Source organism: Ascaphus truei, chromosome 16 (assembly GCF_040206685.1).
Source record: "Ascaphus truei isolate aAscTru1 chromosome 16, aAscTru1.hap1, whole genome shotgun sequence".
Lineage (NCBI taxonomy): Eukaryota > Metazoa > Chordata > Amphibia > Anura > Ascaphidae > Ascaphus > Ascaphus truei.
In genome coordinates, this window is record NC_134498.1 from 26,950,556 (window position 1) to 26,976,931 (window position 26,376).

General features: G+C 45.4%; 1 protein-coding gene across 9 annotated transcripts in view; it reads right to left on the reverse strand.

Moving 5' to 3' along the window:
• Positions 1–21,246, reverse strand: part of DACH2 (dachshund family transcription factor 2) — a 395,863-nt gene extending 374,617 nt beyond the window's left edge. For all 9 annotated transcript variants that reach the window (XM_075572852.1, XM_075572849.1, XM_075572851.1 and 6 more), the window contains exon 1: positions 20,770–21,246. In XM_075572852.1, the coding sequence (XP_075428967.1) occupies positions 20,770–21,200 (431 nt within the window). In that variant the 5' untranslated portion in view covers positions 21,201–21,246. The remainder of the gene's footprint in view (positions 1–20,769) is intronic.
• Positions 21,247–26,376: the final 5,130 nt, after the last annotated feature.

Consider the following 26,376-nt stretch of genomic DNA (forward strand, 5'->3'; position numbering starts at 1 on the left):
GCTTCGTTGAAAGCAGTGACCTCTCCTCTTATGTGGAGAAACGCACAAGGGGCGGTTAGATGGGAGTCACCTCTGCCATCAGGATGTTATTTAATATGTAAAATACCCAGAAAATGTAATCATTTCTGAGACTGTTGTTGTGGGATCCATCATTTGGGGTTTGAGATTGTCAAACTAAATTGTAAGGCCGCGCTTATAGTGCTGTCGATGGCGACACGACGGGTGAAAGTTATATTTTGCTGGGCGGCGGCGTAGCGGGTTTCCTGGCATTTGATTGGTTCGGGGGCCGTGAGGCGACAGCCCTTGAAAAATCAAATAATGCCGGCTACCAGTTTTCACGACGGCAACGGCGCTCTGTCGCATTGTCGCCGCTGCGCTTACTATAAGCGCACGTGGCGGCAATGCATTTGTTTTCATCGCCGGCACTATAAGCGCGGCCTGAGGCTTCGCGTTTTCTTTGGGGTGGGTGGTGTCAGTTTCAAGCACTGAAATGCTTAAATCTCACGCCCGGAAAAGAAATGATTATTTCTTTTTAGACGTTGGTACATTTTCCATTTGTACGATGAACAAGCTACGTAGGGAGTTTACTTTGCTTCCTCTTCACATTAAAGATGAAGATAAATGCCCCACCCTGAGGCATACTCCATCCTGATGTATACTCCAGCCCACAATGATCAGCCGCTTCACCTTTTGTTCAAACATTGCCCCTTATTCCCCTAGTGTACGCTCTCAGGATCACCGTCCTCATTACCTGCTGCAGCTGTTTGTGTTTGTCCTTCTGCTTATATAACATACATAACTGTGTACCCCCATTGTACCGCGCTGCGGAATATGTTGCCGCGATAACAATACCATTAAAAAGACGTTTTTGCTACCTGCGCCCTTCTCTCTCACTCTATAAATAACTCCCAGGGTTTGTAAAACTGCAGAGATAATGGGAAACTCGTGACCAGTTTGGGGGGATTATGTCAATGTTATATGGCTGTAACAGTCGTAATCTTTTTATTTGAATCCAATTTTCTACTGGCCAGTACCTGGAGGTTGCGGTTAACGGCATTTTCCCATCTGTAAAATCGGAATAATTTGTATGTACGTATGACTTTATTTATATAGCGCCATTAAAGTACATAGCGCTTCCCAGCAGTAATACATGTGACAATTATATAAATAACAAATAATACATAACAGACATAACAGATCATGGGAAGAAGCGCTTCAAGCATAAAAGTAACATTTCGGAAGCTCTGAAGAGCTTACAATCTAATTGGTAGGGAGGACGTACGGAGAGTGTGAGGATTTATTCAGATCCCCATAAATAACAAAATATAACAGAACTGCTGTATGTTGTTAGACATTTCTTGACTTTGAGCTTCTCCTGCGGCAGTAACACTGTGAGACGGGCTGCCGGCAGCTTTCCTCTGATGTAGCTGTGCTATTTTATTTTATTTATTTATTTTTACAAATTCCCTTCCCTCTTTTACTTTATTTTGACATTTTTACTTGGGGGGGTGGGGGGAGATGAATCTTAAGTAATATTAACAGCTCTGCAGATGGCACTGCAGTCCCTCTGGCAGGGAAGGGGTTAATTGGAAGCCTACAACAGCTGCATGTTTTATTATTGCGTGGTTGATATGAAGCATTCTGCTCTGAGCTCTATTCACATTGTCATTGTATCAAGCAGAAATACAAAGTGTGACTAATCATGTCCTAAATAACGTATGAGATGAAAAGCCCCGATCACGTGCTTTACTGGATCGCCACTATACTTTGATAACATATACATTCGCTGTGGGTTCTGAAATCACCATTGGATCAGAGATTTTCACAGACAGATAATAGCGTAGAGCGGGGTAGCCAACTCCAGACCTTAAACCACTAACAGGTCAGGTTTTCAGGATATCCCTGCTTCAGCACAGGTGGTGGAGTCGAAGACTGAGCCACCTGTGCTGAAGCAGGGATATCCTGAAACCCTGACCTATTTGGTGGCCCTTGGGGACTGGAGTTGGCTACCCCTGGCGTAGAGTTTTTAAAACCTCCCAGGTCTCTTCTTGTAGAATGCTCTTTGATAAGTGGGGTCACACGTTTAAATTATTCACATTGTCTGCAACAACAAAAAAAGAGCCCTATTCTGTTATTACAGACAAAATACATCGCTCGTTTTTTCTGCACTTTTTGGAAATGTTTAACATATAACATATTGCTTCTCCTTATAGTGCTTCTGTTAATCCAATGCAACTTTTATACAAACCCATAAACACAGGAGTGGAAAAATAGCCCAGATGTTCATCTCTAATGCAATTTCCATTCAATTTCCTAAGTGCGGTCCCTGTGTGCAAACTAGCTTAACGCTATGTTTAGCTTGCAAATTCTTTTAATAAATAATGAATGCAATAAAAACGGAGAGATCAATGGCCAGCTGAGAAAATCATAAAAGGAGCCCTTGTGTTCAGGCTGTCGCTGATTTCAAACTTTAATCCGGAGATAGATCAATATAAGGTTGTTTCTCCCCCCCCCCCCCCCACCTTCCCCTTTTCAACCTGTCACACAAGGAGGAGATAGCAGATCTCAGCACAGAGACGCAGATCTCAGCACAGAGGCTGCCGATCTCAGCACAGAGACGCAGATCTCAGCACAGAGGCTGCAGATCTCAGCACAGAGACGCAGATCTCAGCACAGAGACGCAGATCTCAGCACAGAGACGCAGATCTCGGCACAGAGGCTGCAGATCTCAGCACAGAGACGCAGATCTCAGCACAGAGATGCAGATCTCAGCACAGAGACGCAGATCTCAGCACAGAGGCTGCAGGTCTCGGCACAGAGACGCAGATCTCAGCACAGAGACGCAGGTCTCAGCACAGAGGCTGCAGGTCTCGGCACAGAGACGCAGATCTCAGCACAGAGGCTGCAGGTCTCAGCACAGAGGCTGCAGGTCTCAGCACAGAGGCTGCAGGTCTCAGCACAGAGGCTGCAGGTCTCAGCACAGAGGCTGCAGGTCTCAGCACAGAGGCTGCAGATCTCAGCACAGAGACGCAGATCTCGGCACAGAGACGCAGATCTCGGCACAGAGACGCAGATCTCGGCACAGAGACGCAGATCTCGGCACAGAGACGCAGATCTCGGCACAGAGACGCAGATCTCGGCACAGAGGCTGCAGATCTCGGCACAGAGGCTGCAGATCTCGGCACAGAGGCTGCAGGTCTCGGCACAGAGGCTGCAGGTCTCGGCACAGAGGCTGCAGGTCTCGGCACAGAGGCTGCAGATCTCGGCACAGAGGCTGCAGATCTCGGCACAGAGGCTGCAGATCTCGGCACAGAGGCTGTTTAACAGCAGGTCCACTTGTTTCCCAATGGCCAAGTGAACAGCAGTGATCTAGTGATGTCAGGTTATTCACCTGGCCAAATCCGCAAAACGATAGCAAAAAATAGAGAGGATGCGGCGAACCGCAAGTAAATAAAGCGGAGAAAGGGCGACTACCATAAAAATTATTTATTGGTCATGGCTAAGGCACAGAAATAGGACCACCTACGCATTTCGCGCTGTTTAGGCGATTTATCAAGGTGCGCCTCAACGGCGCGAAACACGTCCCTTAGCTGGACCCGGGACCGTTGGCCTGGCGCTCGCCCTCGGATGGTGGCCTTGTACCCAGCTGTGTATTTCTATGTTTAAGTATAGAAGTATCTCTGCTTTTTTAACAGAGACTTTTTTTTTTGTTGCAGAAAGTCACCTACTGCTTGTTGAAACCTGGTTACAGCTCATGTGTTTGGCTTCTATTCCTTTTCTAGGTGATTGACTCTACGGATTTTCAGCGGGCCATCGGTTTCGACCAAAGCAGCATCACAGGAAATTGACTTTTAATGGCAAATTTGTCAGTGTAAACACAATCCTTGCTGGACACGCTGTGTAAATAATTATATTTGTTTGGTAGTCATGTGTGGTCCAAACACCTTATTGAAAGGAAAACATTATACAGGCGGTCCTCAGTTATCCAACGGAATCCGTTCTGGAAAGTAGCGTTGGATAGTGAAACCTTTGTAAAGTGAGTCCCACGCTAATCATCCATGGTAAGCGTCGGATAAGGCATTCAGGCGTTGGAAAACGTCCCCATAGGATTGCAATGTGAAGTGTCGGATATGCCGCCTGTCGTAAAGTGAAGTGACTGATAATGAGGACCGCCTGTACATACGTGTGTAACCCTTAAGATTGGCCATACTTAGCGCTTGGTATAACCATTGTTTTTCGTTTCCCTGCTGATTTTCTGAAGTTATCTAGAAATGATGAAGTATCTGCCACAGGTAGATTTCATTTCAGGAATCAATGGTCAACCTTTCCTCGCAATTTATAAGAAGCGTTCAGCCCCATAAAAAAAACGGGAGAATTGCAGTGGTTTTGTGTTTAAACCTTTTGTAAATGGGACCGCCATGAGCCACAACTTTATGGACAAGGTTCGGTGAAGACCACTGAACCACCAACTGTACAGAACATTAAATAACCTACACAGTCTCACCATTGGCAAACACTGTCTGATGTGTACACAGTCATACCCTCCAATGCCCCTACTTAGCAGGTACTCTACCTGTGTTTTATGTCCTGTACAGATTAAAACCAGCTGGACCTATGTATTGTACCTGCCTGTGGCTGAAACTCGAACCTTCAGCTATTAAAGTAACTGGGAGGTTGACTGATCTGATAATAATCAGAATATTCGGGAAATTTAACACTGCTTCTATGTCTAGAAGTATATAAAAAAAACTTCGACAATCCTTTTTTATTGAATCAAATATTGACAAATGTCTGCTGAAAACAAATGCAAAATTAGAAGAAACAAATAGACATAATGAACTAAAATGTTTCCATAGAAGCCGCTACTTCTAAATAAAAAAGATATATACGTCCATAACATAATAAACTGAAAAGCCACATTATTATGATTTAATTGAAATAAAAAAAAATTTTTTAAAAGTTTGCAATGATACGTTTGCAAAGTTGATACCTTCGCTATCTGCCTTTTTACAGAATTCCTTTACTTGAAAGAACTAAAGCGAAGCCGTTCTTACATTGTTTCTCCGCATATTACCAAACACATCGGCATAACTTAAGAAAAAATTATAATAAATAATATAGAAATAACGAAAAAACGGAGTATAATGGTTAGCAAATTCCAACCATAAAAACAGCCAAACCCAATCTGCAAAGCTACCGTAAAGTTTGTGACCCGCTGTAGGTAACAGTTATTAATCTGCATCTATATTACAAGTTATACACGGAGGAGAAGCTTGTGCTAAGTCTTTTCATGATACACATGTTCTATCCCTGGAGAGTTCCTATGAAAAGCTCACTGCCCCAAAGGACAAACGTTATATCAAGCGGGAGAAATCCAAATCAACAGGCATTATTATCACGTTAGTGTGCGTCTTATACTTTGTACAGGCATCGTTACATCCGAGTGTGCGTCTTATACTTTGTACAGGCATTGTTACATGCGAGTGTGCGTCTTATACTTTGTACAGGCATCGTTACATGCGAGTGTGCGTCTTATACTTTGTACAGGCATCGATACATGCTAGTGTGCGTCTTATACTTTGTACAGGCATCGATACATGCTAGTGTGCGTCTTATACTTTGTACAGGCATCGTTACATGCGAGTGTGCGTCTTATACTTTGTACATGCATCGTCACATGCTAGTGTGCGTCTTATACTTTGTACAGGCATCGTTACATGCTAGTGTGCGTCTTATACTTTGTACAAGCATCGTTACATGCCAGTGTGCGTGTTATACTTTGTACAGGCATCGTTACATGCCAGTGTGCGTGTTATACTTTGTACAGGCATCGTTACATGCCAGTGTGCGTCTTATACTTTGTACAGGCACCGTTACATGCTAGTGTGCGTCTTATACTTTGTACAGGCATCGTTACATGCTGGTGTGCGTGTTATACTTTGTACAGGCATCGTTACATGCCAGTGTGAGTGTTATACTTTGTACAGGCATCGTTACATGCTAGTGTGCGTGTTATACTTTGTACAGGCATCGTTACATGCTAGTGTGCGTGTTATACTTTGTACAGGCATCGTTACATGCTAGTCTGCGTGTTATACTTTGTACAGGCATCGTTACATGCTTTGTGTGCGTGTTATACTTTGTACAGGCATGGTTACATGCTAGTGTGCGTGTTATACTTTATACAGGCATCGTTACATGCTAGTGTGCGTGTTATACTTTGTACAGGCATCGTTACATGCTAGTGTGCATCTTATACTTTGTACAGGCATCGTTACATGCTAGTGTGCGGGTTTAAACCTGTTCAAAGGGGGCTATTAGTTCAGCGGTTACCCATACTTCTCAGGGTTGATGGTGAGTTCGTGTCGGCTTGTGGTAGGTAGTATGATGAACAAAAGATGGCACCAGGAACTTTATAACTGATCTTTATTAGAAAAACATATAGAACTAGTAGCACAGTCCTGGATAACCAGGACTGGTTTTCAGCATACAGAAACAAATGTCAGTCTCTTTCACTGGCGAGTCACGTAGTGGCTCAACTCTCCCCTAGAGCCTCTTGCCCTGCCAAGTCACAGATCCAGACCCTTGTCCAGAAATCACTGGCAGTCCACCCCAGTGCCCTTAGTAGCCCTGAGGATGAAACTACTCCCTACAGCTGTGAAGATCCTTCTCAGCACCATTTCTAAAGGGGCCCCCAACATTGGGATACAGTCCCTATGCTGAAAATAATAAAAGGTGGTCTGCTGCTTCTTACCTGCCCCACAGGCTAGCATAGCCTGGAGACCTCTCTGGTGGGAATTGGTGTATGGGGTCTGAAGGCATGGGTTCCCCTGAAGGCATGGGTTCCCCTGAAGGCATGGGTTCCCCTGACGGCATGGGTTCCCCTGAAGGCATGGGTTCCCCTGAAGGCATGGGTTCCCCTGGAGGCATGGGTAGCCCTGGAGGCATGGGTTCCCCTGAAGGCATGGGTTCCCCTGAAGGCATGGGTTCCCCTGAAGGCATGGGTTCCCCTGAAGGCATGGGTTCCTCTGGAGGCATGGGTTCCCCTGAAGGCATGGGTTCCTCTGGAGGCATGGGTAGCCCTGGAGGCATGGGTTCCTCTGAAGGCATGGGTTCCCCTGAGGTCTGGGGATAAATTGGGTGGTTCCCCACCTTTACACCTAGGGCGTGGCCAATACTCTGCCCCAGTAACTGGGCAGAATAACTGTAGCCAAGTGATCACACCATGGGCATGTGACCCTGGCCACTTGTAGAAGAGCACAGGGCCAGACCTGCATAAGGAAATGCAACATTATAGTAACTTCTCACATGTCTATCCCTGTGAGGACTCTTAACCCTGGCACTGCCTGCAGCTACCAGGGCTGACATGCAGGGCAAGGGAATTTTTAGCAGGGTGCTACACAGGCATCGTTACATGCTAGTGTGCGTGTTATACTTTGCACAGGCATTGTTACATGCTAGTGTGCGTGTTATACGTAGCACAGGCATTGTTACATGCTAGGGTGCGTGTTATACTTTATATAAGCATCGTTACATGCTAATCACATGGTAATGACTAATAGCTGCATTATACACAGTGTGACTGATCGCTGCGTTATACACAGCGTGAATCTTTTTAACCCTTTGCCAATTACAAACATGATACATTGATGTTGACGGCAGGATCTTTGCGATTATGGGGTAGATTCATCAAGATGACTATCTGAGGCGCACAAGGGGTTATAATACCTCTCGCTTTCATTCACAGAATTCTATCTCCCTATCAGGAGCGTGAGAATATTCTCAGTAACCAATCTGCGACAACCAGTCTCAAAAAAAGGTTACCTAGAAATCTGAATGAACCCAGGGGCAGGTGCAATGTGGCACCTCTGCCCCTGCTTCCCTCCATGCCCCCCTGCGGAGATAGGCTGCGGCTAGTCTGGGGGGGAAATGGAAATGCAAAGAGCGTTCCTTGACCTTAAGGATGTGGGTGCTTCACCTAGCCATCCTGCCCAAATGGTCTTCATACCTCTGGCAGCATCTGGGCCATTCAAACACCCCGACCTCTGAGTGAGACAGAGTGGCACCAGCTTGGTACAATGCCCAAGCATATGTTTCATTACACTTTGCTAATAAAAATATACGCTTTCAAATTATCCTCAGTCTTTCTGGTTATGGGGAATAGTATAAGAAACTTAAGACTGGACTTTAAAAGTCCCCTCACAACCTTATAGATGATTGGAGTATCCCCAGAACCTCTAATCAGGTTCTTGGTCACCTGCACAGTAACTGGGTATCCCCCCTACCCTGGGGACACCTTATAGTTACAGGGATACTTTACATCCCTTTGCACCATTTACCTTTCCAGGCCGTGCTGAAGCAGGGAACCCCAGTGGGGAGTTGCGCAAGCATTTTCAAGGGGAAATCTTGCCGGGGCAATGTGTCTATATGCAGCCGGGGATCACGCATGATTCCCAGGTACATTTTTTGGGGGAGCCAGAAACTCTGGGCCCCACACTACCCAGGCACATTCTGACCAAACTTTCTCTGCAAACCCCCACCTTGAAACTCATACCACAGCAGTCCCCGGTTGCTGGCATCCCTAGAAAGGTAAAACACAGGAAATTATTTATTGTCGCATAATTACAGGCAATGACAGGTAATGCATATACAACAGTTAGGTCCAAGAGCTGACACTCTAGGACCACAAAACATGGATCAGAGGTAGCCAAATGGGCTTAACCCTAATTAGTGAGCCTGGTTACCTCTTCACCGTCACAGAGTATTACTTTCACTTGGGGATATCTGTATACTGCTATACAGGCATACCCCGGTTTAAGGACACTCGCTTTAAGTACACTCACGAGTAAGGACATATCGCCCAGTAGGCAAACGGCAGCTCGCGCATGCGCCTGTCAGCACGTCCTGAACAGCAATACCAGCTCCCTACCTGTACCGAAGCTGTGTGCAAGTGTGGAGACTATAGAGCCTGTTACAAATGCGTTATTTACATCAGTTATGCACGTATATGACGATTGCAGTACAGTACATGCATCAATAAGTGGAAAAAAGGTAGTGCTTCACTTTAAGTACATTTTCGCTTTACATACATGCTCCGGTCCCATTGCGTACGTTAATGTGGGGTATGCCTGTATACACGCTCTAAGCCAGGGGTGCGCAAACTTCAAGCGCTGCGCCCCCCCTGCCTGCTCTCCCCGTGTCGCCCCCCCACCCCCCGCAGCGTAACAATGACGCCTCGGTGTCATGTGACATCACATCACGTGACCCATAGTGTCTTCACGCCGCATCTCCATGGCAACAGGCGTCATGTGACGTCACGTCGCGTGGCCCCGCAGCATCAATTCACGCTGCCTTGTCATGGAGACGAGTGGACACAGAAGCTGGGAAAGTGAGCCGCGCCCCCCCAAGAAGGCTCGCGCCCCCCGTTTGCGCATCGCTGCTCCAAGCTATAGCCTAGTCAGCCTTGCGGGAAATCCACCTCTGCCTATAACTCTTCCTATACAATAAAGACCAATCTTTCTCTCGACATGAAATAAAAGAAATGTGGTCTGGGCAAATATATTAAAAACACGACGAACGCACGTCTAACATTTGATACAGGTGGAAAAATAAAGAAAAACCTATTTACACCTATTTGTTGTAGGGTTAGATATCTTATAATGGCCCAATGTAAGAGTGATTCAGAATTAAGATTACAGAAAGAAACCTCGCAGGTCTCTTCTTCGTCAGCTCTGCACATTATAATGCCATCTCTGGTCCATTAAAAGATGTCAAAACCTGCAAACAAATCTGCACTGTGTTTTAGAATAAAGTATCCCCATTCAGAGACCATACAAAGTGGTCAGATTCCCCCTGCCGCACCTCCCACCCCCTGCCGCCCCCCCACCCCCTGCCAACTGGAATGGGATCTTTGGTCGTCGCCATTTTGCCACTACCAAATAACACCGCCGCAGATGGACCTTTCGCCACAGTTGTTCCGCCGCCGGCCGCTTCTAGCATAAGTTAAGTTTTAAGGCTTAGCGTAAGGGGTTAGCTTTAGGGGTCTTAGCGGTTAGTGTCAGGGGTTTTAGGGACAGGGGGGAAAGGTTTTTAGGGTAGGGGTAGCGTTAGTATTAGGGTTTAACATTAGGGGGTTCTAGGGTAAGGGTTAGGTGAGGGACGTTACCTTAGCAGCCAAGTGGCAGCTGTGATTTTGTTTCGGCGACCACATGTCCTAGCCCGCCGGTAACAACCACATTCATTTTCCCTACTGATTTCTATAGTGTGTGAACCTCTTCAGCGCTCAAAAACAGCTTTTCTCTGCATTGCCAAGCAATGCATTGCTGGCCTCTCCGGCACCGGCTGAAAGCAGTAACTACCTGCAAAGTGTCGGTGAGTAATATTCATCCTCGGATTCAGCCCGCTTTCCAATGCACCATCAAATGAAGGAAACACCTTCTTATTAAAGACTGTAGATGTTCAGATATTTATTCTCCGTGGTTTCTAGGGCAAGCCCAGGTCCGCAGCTCAATTCATTCATAGGACACTTTTTTGTAGGGCTTTGTATCTAGAAAAAAGGCAAACAGGTACCAAAGACAGGATTTTAAAGTCCAATCAGTCCGGGATTGTGCTCCAGCTGCTGGCAGTGATCGCAGGAGGAGAATAGCTACTCCTGTATAAAGAGAATAGATTTGGAAAGGGCTTCCTTAGATTTGAAGGCGACACATCTATATATTTACAGATTACTATCGTTTTTTTTTTTATTTTATAATTGCAGAGCATCGTTAATGTTTTATTTACATATTCACAGTACCACTTTCTTTTGAAGGGACAAGTTATTTATTTTAAAATTGATCTCTTCCTTTCTGTTTTAGAGCATACATATTGTATGAATCCTTTCTAAAATGATGTCCCATTATTTATTGGGTCTAGGATTTCATGAAATTAGACACCATACTATTCCATGTGTGTGTGTGTGTGTGTGTGTGAGATAAATATCTCACAAACACATACACAATATGTTCATTTTTACTGTCGAGCAAACATGAATCAGTGCTCTGATTAAGAGGAGCGGTAATAGACTTGTTATAAACTGAATAGATCCTTCTCTGCACACAACATATGCGGAACCCACATGGGGTTTTAAATCCCTAGATAAAAGAATTCAACAACACATATATTTGGCAGTAGTGACTGAAACAAGGAGCGCCCCCTTCTACACTGAAGGGACACATATCTCCACAGATTGGCTCCGTTGATAGGTGACATATTCCCATGATTATTTATTATCTATTGCTGTCATTGTCCTTACAATGAAATGTTAATGTGGAAAATGCTTCGCCCGAATTCACTATTTCCTATTGATTTGCTCCCTTTGGAAATAATTACTCGTTCAATACCAAAGTTGACAACACAGGCTTAGTATTAAATTACCTGGGTTTTTTGTTTCTCCAATCTGTTATATCTTTAACGCAGTCTATAAGTGTTAGTGTTAGCTCTGATCCCAAACTCAACGCATACATTTTGTTTACACGAATAGGGGTGGGGGGGAGACACTGCAGCTTTAAAAGCTCCAATCTCTTTTGACATTGCTGACAGTGTATGGGAACATTAATGCATCTGTCATGATAACAAGCTAAGAATAACATCTAGACATCAAACTGAGCAGAGAATCCATCTGAAGTGATTCATTCAGATCTGTCTCATTGATTTATTAAACACAGGGCAACATCTGCAGCCTCACAGAGCCGCTTGGTGAAATTAATGCAAGATCAATTAAAAAAAAAAAAAAAAAAGTGCAAAAGAAATAAATCAAAACACAATTTGCATGCGGTTCCACAATCAGGCTTATTGGGAGCAAATGCTCAATTTCCCTCCTATAGCAAATGTGCCTAAACATTATTTTCTCTTGGTGTGATGTGAAGTGACAGTGAGATTTCTGCAGGTTCAGACGCTGAAAAGGAAGAAAGAGAGAGAAGAAGCCCAGCTTGTGAATACCCTTTTGAATATGCAACAGGAATACCATTAAATGCCGTTTGCCTTCTCCCATTCTGTTTGTGGGTCCAGCCGCCTGAATATAGATCAGTGTGACGCTTCTACACAGAAACTGTAATGTTTTAAAGGCTGCAGCTAGCGAGTGCATAAGAGTGCTTTTTAAAAATGGAGGGGACACTAATGGTGCTGCGTGCGCTGTAGCAGAGTCCCTGCGCTGAAGAGCTTGCATTCGGTGTGTTAGTACTTGATGCACAGGGAGTTCTCCAATGTCACACGGGACAGGCAGAAGGTCTAGAAACTGCTGTTTCATTTCCAGCAATCACACACACACACAACTTCTCATCTTGGGATTACTCTTTCCATTAAACCTAATGTTACATTTCCATACCCCATGACGGGAAGTGGGAGAGTTATTAGAAGGAATAAGGGACCTATTACCTAAGCAGTGCTAGGCACCATACAATCCAGTCAATGGGGAATTGCAGTTGAAAACGTCTCGTTTGGCCCCTCTCTGTACCTATCGAACCATACTAAGTCTTAGTAAATATATCCCTAAACCTTTTTGAAACATGTTCACTTAATGGTGCAATCTGTGATAATGAATTAAAACCACAGCAGTGTAGCACTTCAATTAGCTTGTGATTTCTGCAGGAATGCTCCCCTTTCTGTACTATGTCATCGCATACCAAAAATATCAGCTTGTATTTGAAGTTTTTCGGGAGTTGAAAAATTGCACTTTTTATTGAAAAGAATAAGTTTGCTCTCTCTTTATAGAATTCAAAATACCTGTTTCCTAAAGAAAAATTGTTTTTGTTTTTTTTTGGGGGGGGGGGGTGGGGGGAACTTTGCCATTTCAAACATTGCTTGTTAAAAAAAAATGATTAAAAGGAAATACAGACTTAAATCTAATAAGATTTGGTAGAAAATTTATAATGATTCCAATAGTGTGAAAACTTTGCAGAAAAGGTCAAATGTTGATTCTCCCCATGGAAAAGTGTGAATGTAATGCATACTGAAACCTAGACATTTATTCAACATCTTCTAATCCTTTCACATGTCATTAATTTCCTCTAATTCATGCTGACTTCTTCCTTCCAGTATACACACACCGCAACACACAACATGAATTCGGAACCGCAAAGATGTTTCAACCAAACTAAAATGCACACAGCGAAAAACTGATCTTTTTGGTGATGGATGCCCCAAGTCCCAACACAGAGACCAGCGCCTTACCCAAGGGCTGCTCCTTCTCCCTTTGTATTAAAGGCTTGCTGTGGCACATCCATGTGTGTACCTACAAAGCCCTGAAAGTAACAGCTCTGTGAAACTGCACATGACTGGTTTGCTGTAATTATAATCTTGGCATCATTCTTCTAATAAAAGACTGCGCATTACTGAGTGTTTGGCTGCAGTCAACAGACATTATGTCTGGGCCTTCTTTATCCCATGAAATAAAATATTGCCTTTATTTACAGGTCTAATTAATTTGTATGAGTCTTGTGTTTTTTAATCAGCCCAGTCAAAGCAAGTTGTATAAAATATTACCTTAGAAGAATAAATCAGACAAACAAGAAAGTGGGACTGTGCGTTTGCTGGAGTTTAATTCTACTCATATCAGCTATTCAACTTGTTTGCAGCTAGAAATGACCCAGTAAAAGGCTTTGATTAACACTGTCCCACTACAGTATGTCAGCTTGGGGTACACAATGATTTTAATTTCCTAGTCACATGTAAGAAAAGCAGTCTTAATGCTATAACAAAGATACATTTCACAGAATCCGTGGATTTCTTGCATGCCGTTCAATTTGACATCTTAAGACATGTCACCCTAAATGACAAAAATCCCTGTAAAACCATCAGATTTTGGAAGAGGAAAAAACTGAGACCGCTATTAAAATTGTGAGCAAATATCATGCTCCTGGCATTATGTCAATTTCATTTTTACATTGTTTAAAAGAGTTTGGTAAAGGTCGATTGAAACTGTTCAGGACGATTAACTATTTTTTCACAGATATAAAATCTCTATCAGAAGTTAAAGTTTAAACCAAATCAGTACATTGCAAAGTTCTTGAAACTAGAATATTAAAAGTACTCTGAGCTTTTATTTTAAACAATGTCCATTCACCGTTATCTAAAATCTAAGCCTGTTAATGCCAAGTCCAGCACAGTCATTTCTGTTCGGGTGAGCCCGGCTTCACCGTACCTGATAACCAGCAACACTTTGAGACATCGGTTTGCCAAACCTAGGAGTGATGGAAATATTGCTACACAGAACCACTAAAACCCCTTCCCTTGTTCAGTGACCCGACAACAGCACAGCACCCGGCGCCACGCTCCTCTGCACAACCAAAGCAGCTGCCGGGATTTGAAGGTAAATTAAAGTGACTGGAGAGTTGGTAAAACCCCTTACTGCATTAAAGTTAGGAGAAGTTCAGTTTTAATGTCAGTGGCCTTTGAAGTGGGTGAAGCCAGTGTGAATCCCAGTGTCATCTCTCCTTATGATCTACGATAAGTCACTTTATCTCCCTGTGCCTCCGGCGTTAACATTAGATTGCAAGCTCAATGGGGCAGGGACTGATTGTGCCTGCAAACTTCAGTGTACAGCACTGCGCACATTGTCAGAGCTACAGTGTAAAGGAAATATTTATAATAGTTAGGCAGCGGGGTATTTACAGTCTATCTGATTATTGAGAGGGAAAAAACTGGGCAACGCCACAAACCTTACCCTGGCTGTACTATCTGTACCAGCAATGCAGGGGTTAACAATAAATACTAGTACCTCTGTGGTGTACTCTAAAGTGTATATAACACGTTCCAGTTTTATAGCTACACACTGCTGTGCAAAATTATGTTTGTTCCCAATAAATGTCCCCAAAGCCAAGTTTTTCTTAATGAGATAGACAGTGCGCCCTCGTGTAACTGGCGTCCGAACTCGCTGTAATAATAATCGCAGTGTTGCCAGTGTGCACTGTGCTTTATATGCTGGAAATGTTTGGACACAACCCACGCATGCCCTGCCCAGTTTCATACCCCATTTCAGCACACCGTCTAAAGCAGTTAGTTTTAGTCTAAAGATGTATTGTGTATCAATCATTTTCTGTTGCAAAACTAGTACTGTTAGTATTTAAAAAAAACATCAGCAACAGAATCAAAAAGGAAAAATTCTAACTACAAATCTAAGGTTTGTCATTGATAAAATTCCGTTCCCCATTGTACCGCGCTATGGAATATGTTGGCGCTTTATAAATAAACAATAAGAATAAGGTATACAGTATGTTTACTTTGCATCACTGTGGCTCAGTTTTATGATCCAGGGTTACGGTCAGTTCATTCCCAACGTGATTTGCAAAAGTTGGTACAGGACTGGCATTCAAACCAGGCACCGTTCATCAGAGGCTCCCGCCTTCAGCGCCAGGGCTACCAACACTGTGTCTTTAAAGTGAAGGTTATGGTCGGAATGCACGGCACTTCTCATCGGCATGAGACAAACCGCACGCGACCATGTGGCAGAATCAGATCTATGTGCAGGTCTCAGTCTAAGACTCACTGACAGCACGTTAACACCCGGATCTCTCATTAGAATACTTTACGTCTCCTACGGAAGAAACATTCTGAACAGATTCTATTAACTCATGTTACCATTATTGTTACAACTATTGTATGACTCTGTTTACACTACTTATGTATTAATAATGTTTTATGTATTCAAGAATTACGCTTTCAGCGCCAGAAGTAATAAAGGGATTAACTAAATTTACAGTGAACTGACTCTTGCTAAATTAAAGTTTAGCTGTAAATATTATTAGAATTCTTGTTCTAATTTATTTATAAAGTGGCAGGCTATTCCATGGAGCGGCAGGATGGGCAATGCAAAGTAAAATAAAGACAATTACAATGGTTCCAAGGGGTACCAATACTTGTCATTTTCACACTCGAGTCACACTATTTTTATTGCATTTATTTTAACGAGCTTGCTATTCCGCTTTCTTTGTTAAGTACAGGGTTTAAAAAAACACCTCCCCCTGCCTATGTGTATAGATATTTATTCCACATGATAGAATAACATCCAAAGTGCTTGATCCTTCATTTAAAACCAGGCAAATTATTGCTATGTTATATGTTATCCACTTTGCTTGGCCATTACAGGTACAATATGGAAACAGAAACCAGTGCAGAGAAATTACAAGCTTACAAATGCTTTGGCCAAAGAATGTAACTAAGTGACCCTCACTTATGAGAGGAGAACAGATAAGTATTTAACTATTTGTCCTCTTGGATGAAGCATTGGGGTTCTCTGTCTCTTGTCTATACATTGTCACAAACCCTAGTAGCACTCCTTTTAGACAAGTCTATATGGTGAGGTGTGTCTGGGTTTAGAGCTTACAGGGGTTGCACGTGTCAAACAAATGAGTGAACAGATTTACAACCTAAAGCGTTTCATTTTACCGCAGCGAGATTCTCTAGCAGTGATGCACGAAAGAGAGTGCTCTTCACACAGGTCTTGCCATTCATATAATATACTGTATATTTCATATCAATAAGTTGACTTTGTGGCCTGTTTATCAACGTCTCCCAGAGCAAATCTTGTGCAAATAGCAGCCATAGAGTTAGCAAAGAAAATTCCCATTAAACGCACGGAGATTTGTCTTCCCATTGCTGGTAAAGTTTTTTGTCTCCCGTTTGGCAGCAGATGGGTTTTTATGAGGGATAGTGTTACAATGCTTTTGTGGGTAATATTTTGTCCCTTACTAAAAGATATAGTGCGATCTATTCAATTGTGGGGGGGGGTATACATTTTGCCACTGAAATTGTCAAAAATGTTAATGGCCTAAGAAAAATAATAGCACACCCTACTGCAACGTGTTCAATTGACAATACTTAAATCACAAAATAAGGGCTACTCTAAGTCTTTCTGACCATGTTAAACACTTTGTTTCATTCAAATTTATGTTGACTGCTAAACTTCACAAAATCAGTTTTAGGTTCAGCATTCAAGACTAAAATATGTTATTTAAATATCCATTACATCAGCTTTTAGGATTGTGTTTTTGCTTCCCAAGGGACGAACTATTGATTAGAGAAATAGGCCGTGTGTGTGTACATGAGGAGCTCGCAGAATCCTGCAACAAGAAATTCCTGCTCATTGATTTTCTGTTCCTTGCTTTAAATTTTAAATGAAAGGGTCACAGTTCTTGCTGGTGACATTATAACCTGCGCAGTAAAAGGAAGGTCGCGAGGTCACGAGAAAAGAAGCCATATGCACACGTCTGAAGAGGCAGAGAGAGGGGAATAGGTGAGGGTGTTGGAAGGCTGGGACTTTGGTGACATGGTACAGATATTGATGTCTGCAAATTATTAAACATTACATTTCCATAATTGACCCAGCTACAAAAGAATGCTTAGATGCACTATATACAGCGTAGTCTTGGGAGAGCATCACGGGAACACCGTGTCACTTTTTCACCATGTTTTGTTCAAACAATGACAAATAGCCGCCTGTCTCTTAGCACAAACATGTATAGACTGTATCCTTTATTTATAGCCCCTCGTTACGAGAAAACACGATGTATATATTTATTTTAAATGATGAAGTCATTTTTCAGCACTTATGCAAGTATTTAACGACAATTTTTGTTTTTTAGATGACTATGATGATATTTGCAATTGTGGGGTTTATAAAAAGAAACACTATATTAAAAAGTAAACGGTTGCAATTGAAAAATGTAAAGCACACGAGTATATGATGTCAAACACTGCATTAAATGACACGTATTCATTTCATTTCTATTTAGGAATTAATAATACTTCCAACGTGTTAAAGCATTTAGGCAAATAGTCGTTCCCTGCTTTAAAGTGGTACAGTATCATGTTTACTTATCAGCACCAATACGTTTAGCAGTTTGTAGAAACTACATGGAACAATGAATTATTACTTTGTCTAGATGCTGAATTGATATGTTTATCTGAATTGAGCCCTCTCATTTAATTAATGCAAAACAAACCCCCTACTTATTTTACTTGGGAATAATCAGCTTCAGTATTTCGATACTTTTATGAGAAAAATATATTCCTTTCATTTCCTGTCATTATGTTTCTGACAATTGTCACATCTGATGCATTATGTACATAGGGAAATTCCTGTGAAATTGCATCTGCTGAAGGTTTGCTCACCATAATGGGATATTTCCACTGAGTGTGGCCTTTTCTGCTGTGTCTACATTGCTGTTAAGATGCTGGTTATTTTATATGACAGGGCAACATTTACAGTCATTAAAAATGTATCTAGTAAACGATCGAAGCATCTAAAAAAGAAAAAAAAGTTTGCCATGAATATGGAGAAGTATCGTAGGCACAGCTTGTCTCAATGTGGCAGAGAGAGCATCAGTGAGCTCAGGAGTCTCCTGCACACACAGGCAGCCTCCCTCACCCACAGGCAGCCTCCCTCACCCACACGCAGGCAGCCTCCCTCACCCACACGCAGGCAGCCTCCCTTACACACACGAAGGCAGCCTCCCTCACCCACACGCAGGCAGCCTCCCTCACCCACACGCAGGCAGCCTCGCTCACCCACACGAAGGCAGCCTCCCTCACCCACACGCAGGCAGCCTCCCTCACCCACACGCAGGCAGCCTCCCTCACCCACACGCAGGCAGCCACCCTCACCCACACACAGGCAGCCACCCTCACCCACACGCAGGCAGCCACCCTCACCCACACGCAGGCAGCCTCCCTCACCCACACGCAGGCAGCCTCCCTCACCCACACGCAGGCAGCCTTCCCGTACCCACACGCAGGCAGCCTCCCCGTACCCACACGTAGGCAGCCTCCCTCACCCACACGCAGACACCCTCCCTCACCCACACGCAGGCAGCCTCCCTCACCCACACGCAGGCAGCCTCCCTCACCCACACGCAGGCAGCCTCCCTCACCCACATGCAGGCAGACAGCCTCCCTCACCCACACGCAGGCAGCCTCCCTCACCCACACGCAGGCAGGCAGCATCCCTCACCCACACGCAGGCAGCCTCCCCCGTAGTCACACGCAGGCAGCCTCCCCCGTACCCACACGCAGGCAGCCTCCCTCACCCACACACAGGCAGCCTCCCTCACCCACACGCAGACAGCCTCCCTCACCCACACGCAGGCAGCCTCACCCACACGCCGGCAGCCTCCCTCACCCACACGCAGGCAGCCACCCTCACCCACACGCAGGCAGCCACCCTCACCCACACGCAGGCAGCCACCCTCACTCACACGCAGGCAGCCTCACCCACACGCAGGCAGCCACCCTCACTCACACGCAGGCAGCCTCCCTCACCCACACGCAGGCAGCCTCCCCGTACCCACACGCAGGCAGCCTCCCTCACCCACACGCAGGCAGCCTCCCTCACCCACACGCAGACACCCTCCCTCACCCACACACAGGCAGCCTCCCTCACCCACACACAGGCAGCTTCCCTCACCCACACACAGGCAGCCTCCCTCACCCACACACAGGCAGCCTCCCTCACCCACACGCAGGCAGCCTCCCTCACCCACACACAGGCAGCCACCCTCACCCACACGCAGGCAGCCTCCCTCACAACACAAAGTTGTTTAGTTTATTTGCACTCTAGGTGCTTCTTTCTCACACAGAATTAACATCTCTAGGGACTCTGACCAACAAGGGCTAAAAGGAAATTATATAAAAAATACATACATGTATATATTAACTAAAAATATATACACATACACACACGCCAGCCTTTTCACAGCTTGCATCCGTGTGTGTCGCTGATATTGTGAGTAATATGGTGCTCATATATATATATGGATGGGATGATGTAGCGCCTACTATGATCCTAAGCTAATATAACCTAAATAGCTACGATGAATTGCTTTCTGAAATAATAATGTAAACTAGTGCTGACCAACCGGACAATGGAATGAGTGCAGACTTCTCAAATACACTCAATCAAAACAACCTATTTAACACAATTAAAATCACTAAATAAAAACAACTGTAGAATAATAAACAAAAAAGTGTCAAACATAGCCAGTCCCAGTACACAGTCCTCCTCCGGAGTCTTTGCAGCCTGAATATAGGGATCACCAATCCCTCAAGGATATCTGGGGAAAAACAAAACGAAAACAGGCGCACTCCTAGTGTATTAAAGTTTCAACAATTTATATGGGACTGGAACAATATATAATGTGCACTTACAAACATAGCTAGAACATAAGCGTTTATGATACGTCTAGATACGCTTATGTTCTAGCTATGTTTGTGAGTGCGCATTATATATTGTTCCAGTCCCATATAAATTGTTGAAACTTTAATACACTAGGAGTGCGCCTATTTTCTTTTTGTGTGTATATATATATATATATATATATATATATATATATATATATATATATATATATATATATATATCCCTTCCAATGTTTCAGCTCTCTGTCATTAATACAAAGAACCATACTCCCATCTCTTTACACAAGATACAAACACACCAGGCTCTGTGTTACACAATGGGTACAAAGACAACACAAACACAGTGATGGAGATACGCAAAGTAGCAGTGATGCTGGGACGCGAGCCTATAGGTAGACAGTGCGGGTTTGTGACCCTATTGGAGGCACAGTGCTGGGATGTTATCCTATAGGTACCTCTGTGCTGGGATGTGATGTATAGGTGCCCCCGTGTGACATGTGACCCTAGAGGTGCCCCCCGCGTGCTGACATGTGACCCTATAGGTGTCCCCCTGTGCCGGGCTTTGCCCCTATAGCCCCCCCCCCCCGTGCTATAGGCGCTGACCTGGCGTTGGTGCAGTCGTTGTACAAAGTTTCGAAGTCCTTCCTGGTGATGAGCTTGCAGCGGTTCACCCCGGGCTGGATGGCTCCCAAGCCCCGCAGGATGCGCACCTGCTCCACCGAGCACACCACCGGCGCTATATCCAGGCGCTTCAGCTTGGTGTACACCGTGTGCAGCCCGCCCACCAGGTGCTTCAGGAACAGCTCGAACACCTGCGGCAGGCAGATCAGCTCCTGCCCCTGCAGCAGGAAGGAGGCCACCTTCACCCCGTGCAGATCCACCATCCTGCACTCCGCGCTGCCCCCACCGGCACCACCGGAGGAGCAGGAGGAGAGGAAAGCGCCGGGCACACCGCCGCCGGGGGACGCTGCGGGGCTGGGATACGCGGGCTCAGCCCGGAACATGCCGGCTGCGGGAGGTGCAGGCACTGCCATGTCCCCGCCGGGTGGTGCTGAGCGGGACACTGTCACTCTCACTACACTGTTTGCAAAGAGTGAGCGGGAGGCCACGCCCCCCCCACCCTGGCACCGAGCTGACACGCCGCGCGGCCAATGGGAGCGCAGGGGGAGGAGGGAACGCGTCGCTGATTGGCGGAGGGGGCGGGACTAAGGCTTTTGTCGTGGTACCTGAGCCCCCCCATGTGTGTGAGGGGTAGTGCCAAGCTCACCGCCGGCACTCACAGGGTTAAAGGAGCAGGGGGTGTGGGGCATGCTCAGGTATATGCACGGGGAGGAGGGGGACAAAGCCACCCGGGTCCTTATCCTGAGAGATAAAATCCACCCGGGTCCTTATCCTGAGAGATAAAATCCACCCGGGTCCTTATCCTGAGAGATAAAAGCCACCCGGGTCCTTATCCTGAGAGATAAATCCACGGGGTCCTTATCCTGAGAGATAAAGCCACCAGGGTCCTTATCCTGAGAGATAAAGCCACCCGGGTCCTTATCCTGAGAGATAAATCCACGGGGTCCTTATCCTGAGAGATAAAGCCACCAGGGTCCTTATCCTGAGAGATAAAGCCACCCGGGTCCTTATCCTGAGAAATAAAAGCCACCAGGTTCCTTATCCTGAGGGACAAAGCCACCAGGGTCCTTATCCTGAGAGATAAATCCACGGGGTCCTTATCCTGAGCGATAAAGCCACCAGGGTCCTTATCCTGAGAGATAAAGCCACGGGGTCCTTATCCTGAGAGATAAAGCCACCAAGGTCCTTATCCTGAGAGATAAAGCCATGGGGTCCTTATCCTGAGAGATAAATCCACGGGGTCCTTATCCTGAGAGATAAAAGCCACCAGGTTCCTTATCCTGAGGGACAACGCCACCAGGGTCCTTATCCTGAGAGATAAAGCCACCAGGGTCTTTATCCTGAGGGACAAATCCACGGGGTCCTTATCCTGAGAGATAAAAGCCACCGGGGTCCTTATTATGAGAGACAAAGCTACCAGGGTCCTTATCCCGAGGGACAAAGCCACCAGGGTCCTTATCCTGAGGGACAAAGCCACCAGGGTCCTTATCCTGAGAGATAAAAGCCACCGGGGTCCTTATCCTGAGAGATAAAGCCACCCGGGTCCTTATCCTGAGGGACAAAGCCACCAGGTTCCTTATCCTGAGGGACAAAGCCACCAGGGTCCTTATCCTGAGGGACAAAGCCACCAGGGTCCTTATCCTGAGGGACAAAGCCACCAGGGTCCTTATCCTGAGGGACAAAGCCACCAGGGTCCTTATCCTGAGGGACAAAGCCACCAGGGTCCTTATCCTGAGGGACAAAGCCACCAGGGTCCTTATCCTGAGAGAAAAAAAAGCAACCAGGGTCCTTATCCTGAGAAATAAAAGCCACCAGGGTCCTTATCCTGAGGGACAAAGCCACCAGGGTCCTTATCCTGAGGGACAAAGCCACCAGGGTCCTTATCCTGAGAAATAAAAGCCACCAGGGTCCTTATCCTGAGAGACAAAGCCACCAGGGTCCTTATCCTGAGGGACAAAGCCACTGGGGTCCTTATCCTGAGGGACAAAACCACCGGGGTCCTTATCCTGAGGGACAAAGCCACTAGGGTCCTTATCCCTCCCACCAGAGTCCTTATCCTGAGAGATAAAAGCCACCAGGGTCCTTAACCTGAGGGACAAAGCCACCGGGGTCCTTATCCTGAGGGACAAAGCCACAGAGGTTCTTATCCTGAGGGACAAAGCCACCGGGGTCCTTATCCTGAGGGACAAAGCCACCAGGGTCCTTATCCTGAGGGACAAAGCCACTAGGGTCCTTATCCTGAGGGACAAAGCCACCAGGGTCCTTATCCTGAGGGACAAAGCCACCAGGGTCCTTATCCTGAGAAATAAAAGCCACCAGGGTCCTTATCCTGAGAGACAAAGCCACCAGGGTCCTTATCCTGAGGGACAAAGCCACTGGGGTCCTTATCCTGAGGGACAAAACCACCGGGGTCCTTATCCTGAGGGACAAAGCCACTAGGGTCCTTATCCCTCCCACCAGAGTCCTTATCCTGAGAGATAAAAGCCACCAGGGTCCTTAACCTGAGGGACAAAGCCACCGGGGTCCTTATCCTGAGGGACAAAGCCACAGAGGTTCTTATCCTGAGGGACAAAGCCACCGGGGTCCTTATCCTGAGGGACAAAGCCACCAGGGTCCTTATCCTGAGGGACAAAGCCACTAGGGTCCTTATCCTGAGGGACAAAGCCACCAGGGTCCTTATCCTGAGAAATAAAAGCCACCAGGGTCCTTATTATGTGAGAAAAAGCCACCGGGGTCCTTATCCTGAGAAATAAAAGCCACCAGGGTCCTTATCCTGAGAGAAAAGCCACCAGGGTCCTTATCCTGAGGGACAAAGCCACCGGGGTCCTTATCCTTAGGGACAAAGCCACTGGGGTCCTTATCCTGAGGGACAATGCCACAGAGGTCCTTATCCTGAAGGACAAAGCCACCGGGGTCCTTATCCTGAGGGACAAAGCCACCAGGGTCCTTATCCTGAGGGACAAAGCCACTAGGGTCCTTATCCTGAGGGACAAAGCCACCAGGGTCCTTATCCCGAGGGACAAAGCCACCAGGGTCCTTATCCTGAGGGACAAAGCCATCAGGGTCCTTATCCTGAGAGATAAAAGCCACCAGGGTCCTTATCCTGAGAGATAAAAGTCACTAAGATCCTTATCAGAGAAAAAGCCACTAGGGTCCTTATGCTGAGAGACAAATCCTCCCGGGTCCTTATCCTCATAGAAAAAGCCACCAGGGTCTTTCTGCTTTAAGAAATAATAACTAGAGCTAATGCTAGGTTAACTTAGTGCGGTACCCACTGACCAGTACCCACTGACGACTAGAGCAATGACTAACAGGAGAGCCTTTCCCTGAGACTAGGAGGTTCTAAAATGGAATTTAAATGAGACATAGCCGTCTAGTAAACTGCTGCTTCTGCACATAAAAATCAGCAAGACTGACCTCAAGTCAGCGAGACTCCCAGAACATCAGTGAGAGCGCACAGCTCAGGATAAGTGGACGTAATTATTGCTGTAAGGTAGCAATAGGGCAGAGGTGGCCAACTCCAGTCCTCAAGGGCCACCAACAGGTCAGGTTCTCAGGATATCCCTGCTTCAGCACAGGTGGCTCAGTCTTCAACTGCATCACCTGTGCTGAAGCAGGAATATCCTGAAAGCCTGACCTGCTGGTGGCCCTTGAGGACTGGAGTGGGCCACCCCTGCAATATGGTTTTTTAAGATTGAAAGTGTTAATTCATACACAGCATTTCTTATTATTCTATAGTGTTTATTTCCAGGGGCGCTGGGCACCTCATGAAACGTGACATACAGTAGCTTCATTTCGCCGTTTTCCCTGCACGTAGATTGTGGCGTGTATTATTCCTACAAATATGAGCCCTGTCAGTGGGTAATGGGGCAACAGAGTCACCCCAAGACTCCGGCAGCATTTTAGTACCACTACATGTGACAGGTGATACAAACCTGCTCACCCCAAACGATTTAACCTATCCACTGCCAGAGGTACTGGCATCAGAAGGGTTAATATAAAATAGAGGGGTTTTTTTTTCTTTTCTTCTTCAAACAAAGAAATATGCACTAATATATAATTCTCTTTTTGCCAGATACGTGCTGGGTTACATTACAGGGGCGCTGAGCAGACAGGTATTTCAGTAGAATGAGTCAGGGTATGCAACAATGAAATATCATGTCTCTGATCTGCTTTATCCATAGTAAAAGGTATGGTGGGGAAAACGAATCGCATGGCACATATGGGTAGGAACAGAGTGTAGATTAAGCAGAGTCAGGCGCACGACAGGTGCACGCTCCGAATGCCTGGGGCAGATTGATTTGAATCACACCTTTGTCCTAGTTGTTTTATGCATGCCTTGTCTTAGTTCGAAAAGAATGATCGCAACAAAGAAACACTGGAACATTTCATGCTGATATCTACTTTGTCCTCAAGGGCAACCAACAGGTCCGTTTTTTAGGATATCTCTGCTTCAGCACAGGTGGTTTGATTGGATTGAGCCACCCGTGCTGAAGCCGAGATATCCTGAAAACCTGACCTGTTGGTGGCCCTTGAGGACTGGAGTTTGCCACCCTGCCTTAAAACATTAAAAAAAAATGGTAGTGTTACATTAGTAGTAAGAAAATAATTCAGCCGAGTATACAGCTGAACTGTTTTAGTAACAGCACATAATGATACTAGCAGATTATAGTCTGTGTTCTGTGGGCTATACAGGATAAGATTACGGGATATTGTTAAATACTAAAAATCAGTCCCAGGTTTAAAGCAGCACTCCCAGCTGCTCATATCTTTGTATTTTGTTATTGAATTCTTAACAGGATTGGAGCTAAGGGATCCCGCAGCGCTGAAGCGCGTTATTTTCAGCTCCGGGGGCTCTATCCGTGATACTTACTAGTCAAGTTAGCGGTGTGTAAGCCCCTCCAGGGCAAACAAAATGGCCTTTTAAATCTCATGGCTCTTGCACGCCAGTAGGAAGCCGCCACGTCATCGTTTGCGTTGGAAGTCAATTTAAATCTCATGCTTCGACACCAATAAATTATTCGACATGTATCTCTGAAACCATGGGGTCCATGGAGCTGGAGGGGGGCACCCCCTCCCCCTGGTTTAAATCCTGGTAAAACATGAGTTCAGAAAAAGAGCAGGATTTCTGCTTTAATATTAGTACACGTCTACCAATTACCTTAGGGGGGCTTTTTGAAAGCAAATAGTGATTACTGCATTCTAGTGCTGGCCAGACAAGGTGCTTACTTAAATATGGGCTGTTTATGGATCTTTAACTCATTGGCTTTTGTGGGGACCCCAGAATGCTGCTTTTCCATATGTAACAGGTGTCTCTAATAGCAAAGGAGTTCAATTATCCACAAAGTCTATACATTTGGATTATCCTTATGCTTGATGTCTTCCAGATGCTGAATACATTTCCAAATACGCTCAGATTGTCAAGACTGGCGTGACACCAATCAGGAACCTGTAGTGGCATCTAGCAACATAAAATCATACACGCTAAGGCAGGAGAGGTCACTATCCAGGAAGAAAAAGCCGCATTTGTAGTTAAGATATTTCTCAAGGCCTTAGTATGGGATAGAATCACCTGCAAGGTGGCCAATG